Source organism: Camelina sativa, chromosome 11 (assembly GCF_030686135.1).
Source record: "Camelina sativa cultivar CO46 ecotype springtype chromosome 11, ASM3068613v1".
Classification (NCBI taxonomy): domain Eukaryota; kingdom Viridiplantae; phylum Streptophyta; class Magnoliopsida; order Brassicales; family Brassicaceae; genus Camelina; species Camelina sativa.
The window spans coordinates 33883019-33899061 of NC_141890.1; the positions used below are offsets into that span (position 1 = coordinate 33883019).

General features: G+C 36.6%; 3 protein-coding genes across 5 annotated transcripts; 2 read left to right on the top strand and 1 right to left on the bottom strand.

Moving 5' to 3' along the window:
• Nucleotides 1–4763: 4763 nt before the first annotated feature.
• LOC104724866 (uncharacterized protein At4g02000-like) lies at nt 4764–5585 on the top strand. Its single transcript, XM_019232744.2, has one exon. The coding sequence runs from the start codon at nt 4764–4766 to the stop codon at nt 5583–5585; it is 822 nt and encodes a 273-aa protein (XP_019088289.2).
• A 328-nt stretch (nt 5586–5913) lies between these two features.
• LOC104724867 (transcription factor MAMYB) lies at nt 5914–8998 on the top strand. Of its 3 annotated transcripts, none has more exons than XM_010443424.3 (2): nt 5914–7047; nt 8707–8998. In XM_010443424.3, the coding sequence occupies exon 1, from the start codon at nt 6088–6090 to the stop codon at nt 7021–7023; it is 936 nt and encodes a 311-aa protein (XP_010441726.1). In that variant the 5' UTR covers nt 5914–6087; the 3' UTR covers nt 7024–7047; nt 8707–8998. The 3 variants fall into 3 exon arrangements, with proteins under 3 accessions (XP_010441726.1, XP_010441728.1, XP_010441727.1); XM_010443426.3 differs by having other exon boundaries at nt 5994–7047; nt 7347–8998; XM_010443425.3 differs by having other exon boundaries at nt 5994–7047; nt 8694–8998.
• Nucleotides 8999–12153: 3155 nt separating this feature from the next.
• On the bottom strand, nt 12154–12831 carry LOC147934766 (uncharacterized). The gene has a single exon (XM_087472784.1). The coding sequence runs from the start codon at nt 12829–12831 to the stop codon at nt 12154–12156; it is 678 nt and encodes a 225-aa protein (XP_087328910.1).
• Nucleotides 12832–16043: the final 3212 nt, after the last annotated feature.

The following is a 16043-nucleotide window of genomic DNA, read 5'->3' on the forward strand; positions in this document are numbered from 1 at the left end:
ACTTTGCTTCTCAAATCTCGTTGATAAACAACTCTGCAAATCTGCCTATGGAGTCGGATTCAAATACTTCTCTCTTAAGCCCTTTATCTACCTTTCACTCTGGTAGTTTAGAGGCTAGTTTTTCAAAGTCGCATCCTCAAGTTATAGTTGCTTGTAAAAGGCCGAGGTCTTGTTTAAAAAACTCTTAAGGATCGAAAAGGAAAAAACAAGAAAATTATCCCAGGCTCTTTAGTGATTGTCTCAGACGCTGCTACATTGGTATCAGAACAATGAAAAAGATAGGGAGAGGTCAAGTATTCACAGCTACATTTAGATACAGTAGTTCCTAGTGAACTGCCGCTGAATCAGTAAGGCATCCTTAGTTGGAATTGCCAAGGGCTGAGGAACCTTTGCACAATTACAAACCTCAGGGAAATGAGAAAAGAACATTCCCCTGATATACTTTTCCTCATAGAGACGAAGAACATGGAGGCTTATGTTAAAAAAGTTCAAGGGTGGTTAGGATATCATCATCTTAGAACAATGGAACCTTTAGGTCTTAGTGGTGGTCTAGCAATTTTTTGGAATGAGACCCTAGATGTTGACTTCCTTTTTGTGGATAAGAATCTTGTAGATATGAAAATTTCTTCTGGTACAAAGTATTGGTTTCTTTCTTGTGTATATGGGAACCCAGATACTAGTCTGCGATCTTTTGTTTGGGATAAAATCAATAGTATTGGTATGTTAAGGACATAAGTTTGGTGTATGGTTGGGGATTTCAATGCGATTCTGTCTAATGATGAAAGAAGGGAGGTCCATTGCGTGATTTAATTTGTTCCCACCCGTTTAGAACTCTGTTGAAAACTTGTGACATGACAGAAATTGGCAGTTCAGGTAATGGTTTTACTTGGGGGGTGTTAGAAATAAACAGTAGATTCAGTGCAAATTGGATAGAGGTTTTGGTAATCCTGCTTGGTTTTCTAGTTTCCCGAATGTGCACCAATGGTTCCTTGAAAAGTTGGGGTCTGATCATAAACCTGTTTTGATCAAATTTAGCAGTGATAAACCTTTATACCTTCGACAGTTTTGGTTTGATAAACGTTGGGCTGAAGACCCCTCCTTCTTGGCAGTCATCCAGAAAGCATGGCATCAAGATAGCACTTGTGAATCTTCTTTACTAACAAAGGTCAAAAATTGCAGTAAGGACATTAGTGTTTGGAAGAGGAAGTTTTGGTCAAGTTCGCAGAGTCGAATTAAAAAATTAAGACAGGAATTGTCTGCTCAGCTGGACTCTCGCAATCCCTGCTTTCAAAGAATCAATGCTATTAAGCGAGATTTAGCAATTGCATTTAGGGAAGAAGAAGTGTATTGGAGACAGAAAAGCCATGAAAAATGGCTCCTTGATGGAGATCGAAACACGAAGTTTTTTCAAGCATCGGTTAAATCTGTCAGAGTGAAAACTGCCTTACCTTACCTCGCCGATGAAACAGGGGAAGATCATTGTTCAGATGGTAGGAAACCTGAGATTGCAGTTAAATACTTCTTAGATCTCTTCAAGTCCTCCCAACAACTACAAATTCCGGTTCACTTAAGAAATTTCCAGCCTCGTGTCACGGATAATATGAACCAAGATCTTTCTAAACAGGTGACTATTGATGAGATTCGGCATGATGTCTTCTCCATTAAATGTGAAAGTGCTCCAGGCCTTGATGGTCTTACAGGTTTTTTCTACAAAAATTACTGGTCGGTAGTAAAAGATCAAGTGATTTCTGAGGTTTTATCGTTTTTTGACATTGGTTGTATGCCCAAGGACTGGAATCATACTCACTTATGTTTAATACCAAAAGTCAAAGCTCCTACCAAGATGTCTGACCTTAGGCCGATTAGTCTTTGTGCGGTGATATATAAGATTGTTTTGAAAATCTTGGTCAACAGATTGAAGAAACATTTACCTTCTCTAGTGTCTCCAACTCAGGCTGCTTTTGTTGCAGAGAGATCTATTTTAGATAATGTTCTGATCGCTCATGAAGTTGTTCATAGCCTGCATACTCATCCAGTCTTCTCTCAGTCTGTTATGTTGATTAAAACAGACATGTCTAAAGCGTATGATAGACTCGAATGGAATTTTTTACACGAAATGCTTCAAGCTTTAGGATTTCAAAACAGTTGGATAACATGGATAATGAGTTGTGTAACTTCTATGAGTTATTTTGTGGTCATTAATGGACAAGCCTTTGGAGATTTCAAACCCCAAAGAGGCATTCGTCAAGGAGACCCTCTCTCTCCTTTTCTTTTTGTCTTGTGCACAGAAGCCTTGATCCATCTCTTCAAACAAGCAGAAGGAGAAGGTCAAATCTCTGGAATACAATTCCATCCCTCTGGTCCAGCAATAACTCATCTATTATTTGCTGATGATAGTCTTTTCATCTATAAAATGAATAAAGAGCAATGTGCTGAGGTGATGAATTGTTTAGAGATTTATGAATCAATGTTTGGACAAGTGATAAACAAACAGAAATCGGCTATCTCACCTTTGGAACCAAAACAGATAAAAACTTATGGAATTGGATCAAGCTGAGAACCAGAATTGAGTTAGAAGGAGGCACCAGAAAGTATTTAGGGCTTCCGGAGTGTTTAAGTGGTTTGAAGACGCAATTATTAGGCTTCATAAAGGATAGATTGCAATCACGATTAACAGGCTGGTAGGCAAAGAATTTATCGCAGGGAGGTAACGATGTTTTACTCAAATCTGTAGCTATGGCCTTACCTGTATATGCGCTGTCGTGCTTCAAGCTTCCAAAATGAACCATTACTAAGCTGATTTCAGTAATGATGAACTATTGGTGGAGTAACTCTCAGTCTCAGAATAAGATTCATTGGATAAGCTATGATCAGCTAACTCTTCCCAAGGCTTTTGGAGGTTTAGGTTTCAAAGATTTAGCAATTTTTAATCAATCTCTTCTTGCGAAACAAGCTTGGCGCCTTCTACATGATCAGGATTGTCTGTTCTCAAGGTTCTTTCAAAGTAGATATTTTGTTTCCTCCCCTTACTTATCAGCTCCAACAGGCAATAGACCATCCTATGCTTGGAGGAGCTTGTAGTTTGGTAAAATTCTGCTTAGCAAAGGTCTCAAGCGAATCATAGGAAATGGAGATAATACTTTTGTCTGGATAGACAATTGGTTATATGAAACTTGCCCAAGACGACCTATTGGTATTCATTCTCTCATGAACATAAATCTCAAAGTAGCTGATCTTTTTAATCGCTTGACTGGAGAGTGGGATGACAATCTCTTAAGATCTTTGTTTCATCATTCTGAGATTAATCTCATTAAAGCTATAAAGCCTCGAATTGGTTTTTCGGATGCTTATTGTTGGGGGGAAACAAACAATGGTCTCTACTCTGCAAAATCTGGATATGATCTGATGTATCGACAGGTCCATAAAATAAGACTAACCGAGGAGAACGCTTTGCCATCGAGAAACCTTGTTTTTCAAGCTGTGTGGGAGGTACAAACAGTTCCTAAAATCAAACTCTTTCTCTGGAAAGCTCTCAAAGGTGCTTTGCCAGTTTGTGACAGATTACGTTCTAGACGACTCTCTGGTGCTTCTTGGGTTGTAAGAAATTCTCTTGGTAATGTACTCTTTCACAGTCGAAGATCTTTTGCTCAAGTAGGATCCGTTTTTGAGGCTAAGATTAAAAGTTGGGACTGGACTTTGGAAAGTATGAGTAGTCTGCATCTCGATCATGTCACCTTTGCTGCTACGACTTTGGATATTATCCAAGCTTTACACAAACCTTGTCAATGGCCATCAATTGCAAGTCACATCTCTCCTTTCCTTACTTTAGCCACTGATAAACCTAACTGGTTTATCCTCTTTGAACCCAAGAGCTGCAACATTGGCGCCTTTTTGCTTGCTGACAGTGTCACGAAGGACATCAGGTTAAGTTCTTATGTTGCCAGAGGCTCTCCTGTGTGGCTGAAAGGTTTCTTCGAAACTGAGAAAAGCTACATTGAAGACTAATTCACCTTTAGGTAGATTTTTTGGTTTCTCACTATTCCAGCTCTCTTCTTTTTTTTCCAAGCTAGATAGGTTTATATGTTTTTTTAAGATTGGAAAAATCAAAAGTCATTGGTTTCTGGGTTTTTTATGTGGTGATCATGCTCTTTGATCATCGTTTTCCTTGAGCTTGGTTGCTAAGTTTCCTTTTGATTTTCCATAATATCCTTTCTTATCTTTTTTTTTTTAAATTATTATCTTTTCCTTTCCTTGCTACAAAGGAAGCTTATAAAATAATTATCTTTTAACATAAGACAAAGTTTTTGATTAAACCTTATGCGGTGATTATATTTTTAACACTATATCTCTCGGTTTTTTCTCCCGTCTATCGTCACCCTTGACTTCTTCCTTCTGGTGATATAGACTTTCTTTCCTCCTTATATATAGTAGTATTTTGTGCTTTCTTCTCCTTTAACCTATGTTCCTTTCCTTTTTTCTTTAATCTGTCTCTTGCTTCCATCATGGCTCATGATTTGTGGGATGACCTCCAATACATGGTTTTGGGTCGAGATGACCCAGAACTGCTCATACCTCATACTGCTTATGTTGGGGTTTTGGCTAGGAATCGAATAATTTTGATTGGCAAACCCCTTAACTTGAGCGATCAACCGCTGAAGCCTGTGATCCAGGAACTACCACGTCTATGGGGCTTAACTACGAGAGTTCATGGACGTATATTGGATGATAGTTTTGTCTAGTTTCGTTTTTAACTAGAAGAGGATATGGTTTCGGTGCTGAGACAACAACCATGGTTGATTAACGATTTGTTTGTGGCGTTACAAAGGTGGGAAGACTTCCCAGGTGAGGAATTTCTTACGTTTATAGACCTCTGGGTTCAGTTACGTGGAATTCCTTTGCCTTATGTTTATGAAAGGACGGTCAGATACATCGCCAACACTATAGGGGATGTTGTTGAACTTTATTTCAATGAAGACACTACACCTCAGATTGCTTTTCTTAGAGTAAAAGTTCGAATTATCTTCACAGATAGACTCTGTTTCTTTAGACGGGTTAGGTTTCAGTCTGGGGAGCGTGCTATGGTGGGTTTAGAATACGAAAAACTTATAAAAATTTGCAAAAACTGCAGCCGCATAAACCACCATTCTCGATCTTGTCCTTTTCTGGTTCCTCCAGTGGCCCCTGTAGAGGAAGATGATGAACTTCTGGTTCCGGTGTGGGAGGAAGGACAACATTCCCATACTCCTAGTCGTGGAACGGATAAGCAGAGTACAGAGAGCTCGGATATTTCAACGTATTCTCCTATCTCTCAACCTCCTCGTCACCCCTCTCCTTTACACAACGGCATACAAGCAGTTGGGGAGCAGCCTGTACACAATATGTTTGCCACAAATCCTAAGGGTAAACAGGAGTCTACGGGATCCAACTTTGTAAGAGATTCTCATGTTAATCACAGGTTTGATGTTGGAGAGAGCTCTAAGAGAAAGAAAGGCAAACAAATTGCTTCAGAGCAGGAGAGGAATACTCGCCCTCGCAGAAAAGATATGGGAGTCAAGTTCAACACGGTACCCTCAGAACCTCCTTGACTCTCTTATTTTGTTGATAACCATCAGAGACAGATAGGGTAGTTTGAATTTTTTGGTTGTAGCTTATGGAAGATAGAAGATTGATCCAAAAGGAAGCATGCTGTTTCTTCTGCTGAATACTTTTTGAAGACATTCGGTTACTATTTCTCTGAAAGATGCAGCTGTGATGACTATCATACTCCAAGCAAATGATCGAAGCTCTAAGCTCAACTCTAATCTCAGATTGGATGTTTGGTCTTATTGAGAGAGATATGATGTCTTGGTTCTTACCATTTTGCATCGATTTGCATTGGCAACTGAATGTCTTGGTACTAATGTTGTAACTTTCGTTTTAGTGTTTGATCCTGTTTTAATTTCAAGTTGTGTGTTATGTGGAGCTATCCACTCATGTATATTGTGCAACTTTCACCTTGTAACTGACTCTGTTATATATAAAATGAAAGTTTAAGAAAAAAAAAAAAAATATCAGCTTCCTTCTAAACAGTACAGAGAGGCAGCAACAATGGATTTCTTCGACGAAGACAGGCCTAGATTCGTCTTCCAATCTCGTCCTTCGTCTTCTCACACGACGGAGGATGAAGAAGAACCTAGAATCCCTAACAAGATCTTCATATCAATCTCCGTCGCTGTTTCTCTCATCATACTGTCTCTCTCCTTCTTCTACTTCGAATCCGAGCCTGCCAAATCGCTTCTCTTATGGCTTTCCCTCTCCTTCCTCGTCGGTCCTTTCGCTCCTAGCTCGATCACCGGCGGTAAGATTCGCGTCGGTTATGGCCAGATCTTGGAGCCAGAGCAGATCCACGATGAGTCATCGACTGATAACGAACGCGAATCGAGGAGGAAGTCTGTGAATAAGCGATCTAAAGGTACGACGAAGCAAGACAATCCGCCGGAGAATGCTTCTACGGTGACGGAAGCTTCGAGAAAAGTGGCGACTCCGAAGTCTAAGGAGAGTGGATCTGTGAATGAAACCAAAGACTGGAGTGAAGAAGAAATCGAGCTTTTGAAGAAGCAGTTGATTAAGCATCCAGCTGGTAAGCCTGGGAGATGGGAAGTGGTGGCTTCAGCGTTCGGAGGAAGATACAAGACAGAGAATGTGATCAAGAAAGCCAAAGAGATCGGAGAGAAGAAGATATATGAGAGTGATGATTATGCTCAGTTTCTGAAGAATAGGAAAGCTTCGGATCCTAGATTGATTGACGAAAACGCTGAGGATTCTGGAGCTGGTGGTGGTGATGATGATGAAGCTAATAAGGAAACTTGGAGTAATGGAGAAGACATTGCACTGCTCAATGCTCTGAAAGCTTTTCCTAAGGAGGCAGCTATGAGATGGGAGAAGATTGCAGCTGCTGTACCTGGGAAAACGAAGGCAGCTTGTATGAAGAGAGTTACTGAGCTTAAAAAAGGGTTTAGGAGCTCTAAAACTCCAGCCAATTAGCTAGAGGAGAAGGAAGCCAGTGAGGTAATTGATTGAATAAGCTTTTACTCTTTACTATGAGACAACATGAAGCCATAAGAGCCTAATTGTAATTGCTACATTGTTGCTGTGATGTTAAATTTTCCTAGGCTTAGTGATATCTCCATTTATGTGAGTTACCTGGAAGTTGTTAAAGTTTTAATCTGGAGAGATCGACTTGATGAAAGGCTGATAATAACATATTCTTTTGCTGATATTTCATAGGTTACTTATGATTTAGGTCGCATAATGTTATAGGTAAATATTTATTGATCTAGAATTGAGCAGAACTCTTTTGGAAACAGTGAGAGGAAGCTTGTAACGTGAGGAATCATAGAAATGAAGGTCTTGGCTCATGTTCTAGATGTTGGGGTCGCTTGCTTTTTGATCCACTGGTTATATGATTTACGGTTGCTAAAAGGACCCGATTGGTTTTCATGAAAGCTGTGTGTGCTATTTTTCTATGAATCCCTGGCTTGCCTTTACATCTGTTAGTTTCTGGTCAAAATTAAAGGATGGAATGTAATGCTTTGAAAAGAATAATACAAAAAGCATAGTCTAATGGGTTTGGCTAAGGGGAAAGATACGAGGACTTAGCATGGAACTGGTGTAGGTTCATAGTTTGTTTTTTTTTTCAGTTAGTGATGTCTATCATTGTAGAAATTTATTGTTAGGCTAACGATCGGTTCACTTAAAACTCCATGAACATTACTAGTATTTTATTTTTGTTGGAGCAAACTATGTTTACTAGTGTCTTGTCAAATTTTGGAATGGAGTGTCATTGTTGAACAGAATTAGGCCAAAGGCAGACTCTACCGGGTTTGCTATGGGGAAAATAGTATGAAGCATTATAAATTTAATCTGAAGAGTTGAGTTGATGAAATGCTAACAACATATTCTTTCTGATGTTTTATAGGTTACTTATAAAATACAGAAATAGGTTGCTTAACGTTATAGATAAGTTGCTGCTCTAGAATTTAGATCTCTTTTCAGAACAGCCGAGTAATCATAGAAACACTTGTGAACCGACTCATTGAGTTCTCTGGCTCATGTTGTTGAAGTTGGGGTGGCTTACTTTTTGATCCACTGTTTTATATGATCGATGGTTGGTTAAAGACTCTTCAGGCAATTTTTCCATGTTTCTTATATGTCATGTCAAACCCTACAGTTTCATGAAAGCTGTGTCCTAGTTCCTGGCTATCTTTTGATTTTGCTAGTTATTGGTTAAATTTTGGTATGGAATGCGGTTATTTGAACAGAATAATGCAAAAAGGCATGTTTGGCTAGGGGAAAGATGACATGGAACTAGTTGTTTATAGTATTTGGTTTAAGATGTCTGAGTATAACTTGTAAAATTTTTATCCCTTTTGCTGAGTGATGGTTTCACTTCACGAACTACTATAAAACCTCCTAGATCATTGTATTAGAATCTTGGAGTCCTCTGTCACATAAGTTTCGATCTTTTGGGAAAGCGAAATGCCTGCAATTGATTGTTTCTAAATTATTTTGGTATGCAGAATAAACCACATGTATGATATTATAAGTATGAGATCGAACAGTGTATACTTGGAAGTGGAATCCACAGAATCAAATCAAAATATTCTTAAAAAGTAGCATATGTAGATGCAGTCTTTCTTACTGACATGAACTAGGTAATTAATGCAGGGGAGACATCTGTTTGGATTATGGCAAATACCATGAGAGGAAGAACAATTTTTTTTGCTGTCGCTACTTGATTGTATTAATACAAGATCGAGAAACAATCAAGAGTTATGCAGGTCTTTAGAGACAAACAAGCAAGCATCTTAATATGCCAAAGATGAAATGAACATAGATTCATAAGTTCTTCTTTACTTCTACCTTTGATTCGAATTTCAAAACTTGGGCATCTGTGATATGTATCCTTTCTCAAAGATCACCTATTTTACTAGGGATATATAAAAACAAATACCCTAAATCCACACTTTATATTCATATATCAATTCAAAGGCTATGAATCCTAACTAGTAACAAACGTATCGATGTGATGTTGCGGACTGAACACTGAAGTGAAATTGTTACTTGATAAGTTTCCCTGGTTTGCGGAGAAGTGAAATTATTATTTTTGTTTTGTCCCAATTGTAGATGGGATTGGATTACAAATCTTACTATATAAAGTATAGTTTCAAAAAGTTACTAATTCATAAGATCCTAACATGTGTTAAATCTACTGTAGATTTTAAATAATAATAAAAATTTATTAATATGTTTTAAAAGTTACTAATTCATAAGATCGCGATATGTATCAAAATCTTATTATGTTGTAGATTACTAAAATAATAATAAAATTTTATTAATATGTTTTAAAAGTTACTAATTCATAAGATCGCGACATATGTTAAAATATTATTATATTGTAGATTAATAAAATAATAATAAAATCTTACTATTATGTTGTAAATTATACAATTTTGTAATTCTAAAGGAAAAGGAATCGTCCCAACAAAAAAATCCATAATTCAAAAACATAAAAGAAATCATACATATAATTTTACAGTAAATATACATAGTTACCCTAAAGAAAATCCTAAAAATTCTACAATAATTAAATTTATACAAAAACAACCCTACGTTATATTGAATTCCTTGGCCTAATCTTAAAAGAAAAAAAATAATATATAAAGATATGTATTCTCTCATATCTTTGTCGTATACATGTAGAGAGGAAGAGGTCATTAAAATGTGTCAAACTCAATTAGAATTTCAAACATGAGCACTACAGATAGAAACCAAAACTTGGAAAATAACGAAAAGTCAACATCATACATATGTAAAAAGGTTTTTTTCAAAAAAGAAATATACTCCTACTTTCTCTTTTTACAGTTTGGAATATGTAAGATTAATATGTTGACCCCAGAAAAATAGAAGATTAATATATGCATATTCATTTTTAATAGACTAATACTGTATTTTAAAATTTATTGTAGTAGTTTTAGATTGCTATATTTAATTTATATTTCCATCTTTGAATTATTTGATATTCATATATTACCATGCTTATAATTTTCTATTATTTCTATAATTATGTCAAATTAATTTTCTTCTAATTTTTCAACCTTGATTGGTTGGTCATATAACTTTTTATTTTGTTCAAACATAATTGTTACCATTCGTTCAATCCCAAAAGAATATAAAGAGGAGAAGGTCATCAACTTAATGGTTAGATAAAATAGGCTAATCAAAGACAAACTTACAGCAAACATAGATAGATTGGGAAAACATAAATTGTTGTTGTTAGATCCATAGGAGCTCGGAGACAGAGGTTACATCATGGTGTGTCAAATACACTTCCACTAATACATTGGGAAATTTAACATTAGTTACTATCAAAAAAAAATTTGTGACGTTGGAAAATGGTCTTTAGTTTCATTGGTTGTTGGAGCAAGCCACTTTGAGATAGCTAAAACACGCGAAGGTTATCTCCCCAAGGGAGGAAGGTGGGGGAGGTTGGACGCAAGGTTATTTTCTCATGGGAGGAAGGCGGCACCAAGATTCTCTTCATGGTGGAGGAGGTTTAACGCAAGGTTCTTTCCATAAGAGAGGAGACCGAGGTTCTCTCCATAAGAGAGAAGGGCAGAACCGAGGTTCTCTCCATGGTTGGTCATGTACTATTGTAATGTAATTTATTTTTCCTTCGAAATGTTTTTTGAGCTAACAATTTAAATGATTAAAGAAATTATGCAAAAGTGAAAGTAAAGAGACATATAATAGTTGATTTAATTTGTTCATATGGACATTTTCTAGGTGGTGGTAAATAATATATTTGTAACATACAATATACCTAAGTGTAAAAAATACACTTATAATTGTAACATACATAAAAGATTTGTATATGAATATAAATCAGCGTATTATAGCAAAAAGAAAATTTATAAATAAGGTAAATTAAATTTTAATATATTTTTATTAAAATAAATTTTAATTACAAAACTTTAAACCCGCATATCGGGCGGATCCTTCTCTAGTTTATATATACATTTTGGAAACATTTATAAATTAAATACTGAATTTGGTACTTATTTACTGCCATTAAAATTAAATAATTAATTTAATAAACAAATTAACTCTACTTGTATTCGATTTTTTTTATAGAAACTAAGTGTTTTAAACGGCAATAAACATAATTGTAAATGTATACAGATTTTATTTCCTTATTTATTAAAAGGTGAGTAAAGAACTATTGTTCTTTAAAAATTTGAAAAACTGATTTGATTAAAAGTGACTTTTAGCCTCACATACTATATTTTATTTTCACGGGTTTCGTATGATAAGTTTTTGCGGATTAAAAATCTTTGAACATGTTGTGTGATCCGCCTAGCATGGCGGGTTTGGACTACAGAACCAACACTAAAACTATTAGTTTATTGAGAATTTGTTAAAAATACCTTCTTTGATATGCCCCTTTTCAAAAATATCCCCTTTTTTGGCCATTTTTATTATTGCCACCCTTTAATTTTTCACAACCATTTTACCCTTATATGAAAAATATTTTATTTAATAAAAAGAAAAACACAATTTCCCGCCAAAAAAATTTCCGAAATATTTTCCCGCCAAAAAATTTTCGACAAAAAATTTTCGAAAAAATTTCAAAAATTTTTTGTTAAAAAATTTTGACAAAAAAATATTTCCACCAAAAAAAATTTACAAAGTTTTTAAAAAGTTTTCTAAGGTAGAAACCTTATAAAAAACTTATAAACATCTTGTAAACGCTTTTACAAGATTTTTAAAAGGTTTTAAAAGGTTTTTTAAACACTTTGTAAAAGGTTTTTACAAAGTTTTTAAAAGATTTTCAAAAATTATTTTTATAAGATTTTCACTAGAGTTTTAAAAGGTTTTTAAAAGCGTTTACAATGGTTTTATAAGATATAAATTTTTCGATTTTGGCAGGAAAAATTAATTTTTGGTGGGAAATTTTTTCATTTTTGGCGGGAAATTTTTTGATTTGGTGACTGTACATTTTTTTTTTCCAAGCACACATTTAAAATTAAAAGAGAATTCCGAGGTTGGTCGCCCAAACCGGAGGGAAAGAGTTTACAAAAGAAATTTCAGAAACTAAGGTCCTTGAAGACCGGGCTAAACAATCTGCTCTTGCGTTAGATCACGAGGGATCCTGTCCAGAGTGAAGAAAGGGAAAGAAGATCTGAGAATAGAGAAGTCCTCCAGTAAAATTCTAAAGGCTGGCCAATCGTCGGGCTTCTGCACCATCGCGATAAGCTCTGCACAATCCGTCTCAAAAGCTTGACAATCCACTCTTGCCTCCAAAATAGACTCCATGGCCCAGAGCAAGGCTTGTAGTTCCGCATGTAAGGGGGTAAGGCCACGTCGCTGACTCCGAGCTCCCAAAAGAATCGTTGAATCATCCCCATCACAAAACCACCACCCCAAACCCTGTAAAACATCCGAATTTTTCCATGAACCATCAAATTGACAAAGGATATACGGCTCCCTAATTTCCAAAGAAGCCTGGGGATTTAAAAAACTATCAGAGAGAGATTTGGCCTCAGCCCACAATAATCTGTCATTTGTTGCCTGATTTAAAATCTCTGTCGGTTCTGCCTCTAAACCCTGAAAAACCTTTTTATTCCTATCTTTCCATATCGACCAAAGTATCCAAGGGAGATAAATAGAAATATCAGCAATCCCGGACTGTCCTGCCGCCCGCCAATAAATAAAATCCAGATTCGCATAGATTGATGCATATGGAAAACCTTCGGCTTCTAGTGATAAAGGAGACAACTCCCAAATACTCATTTATCGCGGACATTTAAAAAGAGCGTGGTTAATGGTTTCCAATTCTAGACCACACCGCTTACACTGAATATCACATCGGACGCCACGGTGTGCAAGCCGTTCCAATACAGGAAGAGTTCCAGAAGCGACCTGCCAGAAAAAATGTTGAACCTTGGAGGGAACCTCAAGTTTCCACGCATGGGCGCGAAGAGCCATGCACGTAGGTCCAATTTCCACTTCTGAGATTAATTCCCGTGCTAACCGACAACCAGACTTCAGGAGAACTTCCCTGATTTAGTAAAATGCCAAACTAAAGAGTCTGGGTTAAAAACTTTGCTGACCGCAATACTCCGAATAATCGGAATATCCTCCGGATCAAAAAACTCCTCCAGAATAGGTAAATGCCAATCCTTCGTAGATGGATTAATTAAATGATTAACCATCAAACTTGGAAGCAATAGTCGACCTCGACCATTAGCTGGTCTAGGACGAGTATCCGGTAACCACGGATCCCGCCACACTGAGATGGAGCAGCCAGAGCCTACCGCCCATCTCGCACCCTGCTCCACTAATACCTTAGTTGAGTAGATACTCCGCCAAGCAAAGGAAGGGTTATATGGTTTTTTAGCCGAAAGAGGGTGTTTGTTCCTGAAGTACCTACCACGCATTACTCGAGCCATTAGGGAATTCGGATAATGGATAAGACGCCAATACTGTTTTTCCAGCATTGCATCATTAAATTGTTCAAGAGCTCGGAAACCTATACCCCCTTCACATTTCTCTTTACACATTTTATCCCAAGCTACCCAGTGCATGTCACGAGCCTTATCATTCGACTTCCACCAGAAGGTAGATATAGCACTCGTCAATCGGGAAGTCAGCTCCTGCGGGAGCTTATAACATGACATAACATGGGTAGGAAGTGCTGTTGCCACCGATTTAATCATAATCTCCTTGCCCCTTTCGAAAGAAGCTTTGCAGACCAACCGTTTACTCGGTCATCTAATCGATCCTTAACATAACTAAACACCTTGGTTTTCGAACCTTGAAGGCTCTCAGGGATACCCAAATACGAGCCCATGCCGCCTTCTTTAGAAATACCCATAATGGTTTTTAATTGAGGTCATAAATCGGAAGGGACTTTTTTCCCAAACATAATAGAAGATTTATCCAGATTGACCTCTTGTCCTGAGGCTTTCCCATAATCCCCTATTATTTCCATTACTTTACTACACTCGGTTGCCTCTGCTTTGCAGAAGAAAAGACTGTCATCAGCAAACAACAAGTGCGAAATAGTAGGACTATCACGGGCAATTTTGATACCCGTTATTTTCTCTTCCCGTTCTGCCTTCTTGATATTAGCTATCAAAACCTCAGTGCAAAGAATGAACAGATACGGCAACAGGGGATCCCCCTGACGAAGACCCCTATGAGGGAGGATGGAACCCCTGGGTTGACCATTCAATAAAACTTGGTATGACACAGAAGAGACACACCACATAATCCACTAGATCCATTTCCTGGTAAAACCGAATTTGACCAAAACCGCCTCCATGAAATCCCATTCTACTCGATCATATGCCTTGCTCATATCCGTTTTGAGAGCGAGAAACTCCGTCTGACACCTCTGATTGGTGTTTAGTCCATGAAGCATCTCCTGAGCGACCAGAACATTATCAGTTATTAAACGACCAGAAACAAAGGCCAACTGAGTTTCAGAGACCAAAAGAGGTAGAAACCGTTTTAACCGGAAACACAAGATTTTAGATATAATCTTATAACTGACATTACAAAGACTGATCGGTCGAAACTCCGTCATCCGCTGCGGTCTATCAACCTTGGGAATAAGACAAATATTTGTCTCATTTAAACGAGGATCGAAACGATCCGTCCTAAAAAATCCCTGAACCAAAGACACCAAATCCCCTTTCAAAGAGGACCAAAACCGTTGAAAGAATAAAGCAGTCATGCCGTCAGGGCCTGGAGTTTTCTCCGGGTGCATCGCAAACAGAGCCTTACGGACTTCCGCCTCAGAAATATCCCGGGTAAGATCTCTATTCATACTCTCCGTGATTAGAGGATTAATTTCTCTAACCATTTCTGGAATGCCATACATTTTTTTTTATCATTCAAAGAAAATGTAATTTTGTCATTTTGTACATAAAGAGGGGTAGTTTTAAAAATAGTCAACATGAAATGGTATTTTAAAAAAGGGATATGAAAAATGGGATATTTTTGAGAATTCCCCTAGTTTATTTTATATAATATAGAATTGTAGTCATAGTTTGGAAAATTAACTTATAAATTATTTAATATATGAACTACAAAGTATTACACATACTATAACACATTCTTAATATTCCAAAAACAAAAAAAAATTGTATACACATAAAAATATACACTAACATACCATATATGCATATACCTCTGTTTAATTATAGAAAACAAAACTAAGTGTTTGAAAATTTTATATTCAATCTAATAATAATTTTAATGTAATTAGGTTATAAACTGTATAAAACATAAGAAGAACAAGTTCCATGACCGTCTCGACACCGCTCGGGCGGGGGTTGACTGTCAAGCCTTCGAGACGGATTGTGCAAAATTGATGCGATGGTGGAGATGCCCGAAGATTGGCCGGCTTTCTCGAACCTGCTAGAAAATTTTTCCTTGCTCCGATCTTTTTTCCCTTCCTTTACCTTGACCAGGATCCCTCATGAGTCCAACATCAGGGCAGATTGTGTTGCTCGAGCTTCAAGATCTTTAGTTTTTGAAACTTTTTTTGTAAACTCTTATCCTCCTATTTGGGCAACCAATCTTGGAGTAATCTTTTAATTTATTTAATGTTTGGTTGAAAAAATAAAAAATAACGTAAGAAGAAGAAAAAAAATATTCTAAACAAAATTATAAATTAATTAGATAAAAGTTAATTAATTGGGATTTTGAAAACTAAATAAATTAAAAATTATTATTTTAAATACAGTAATTTATATTTTAGTTCCGCGGTGTACCGCAGGTGAAAACCTAGTAACTAGAATAAAAATACATAAATTTATTTGCCTACTAGGGAAATCCTTATCTAATAAACAACTACAAATACTCTAGGGGTGTATTCAACTTGACATTTTAAATGATTTGTGTAAACTTTACAAACCCTATGTTATTCAATCATGGATTTTAAAAAGTCCAGTAATATCCGTTGTTATTGAACTGATGATTTAAAAATCTACTTT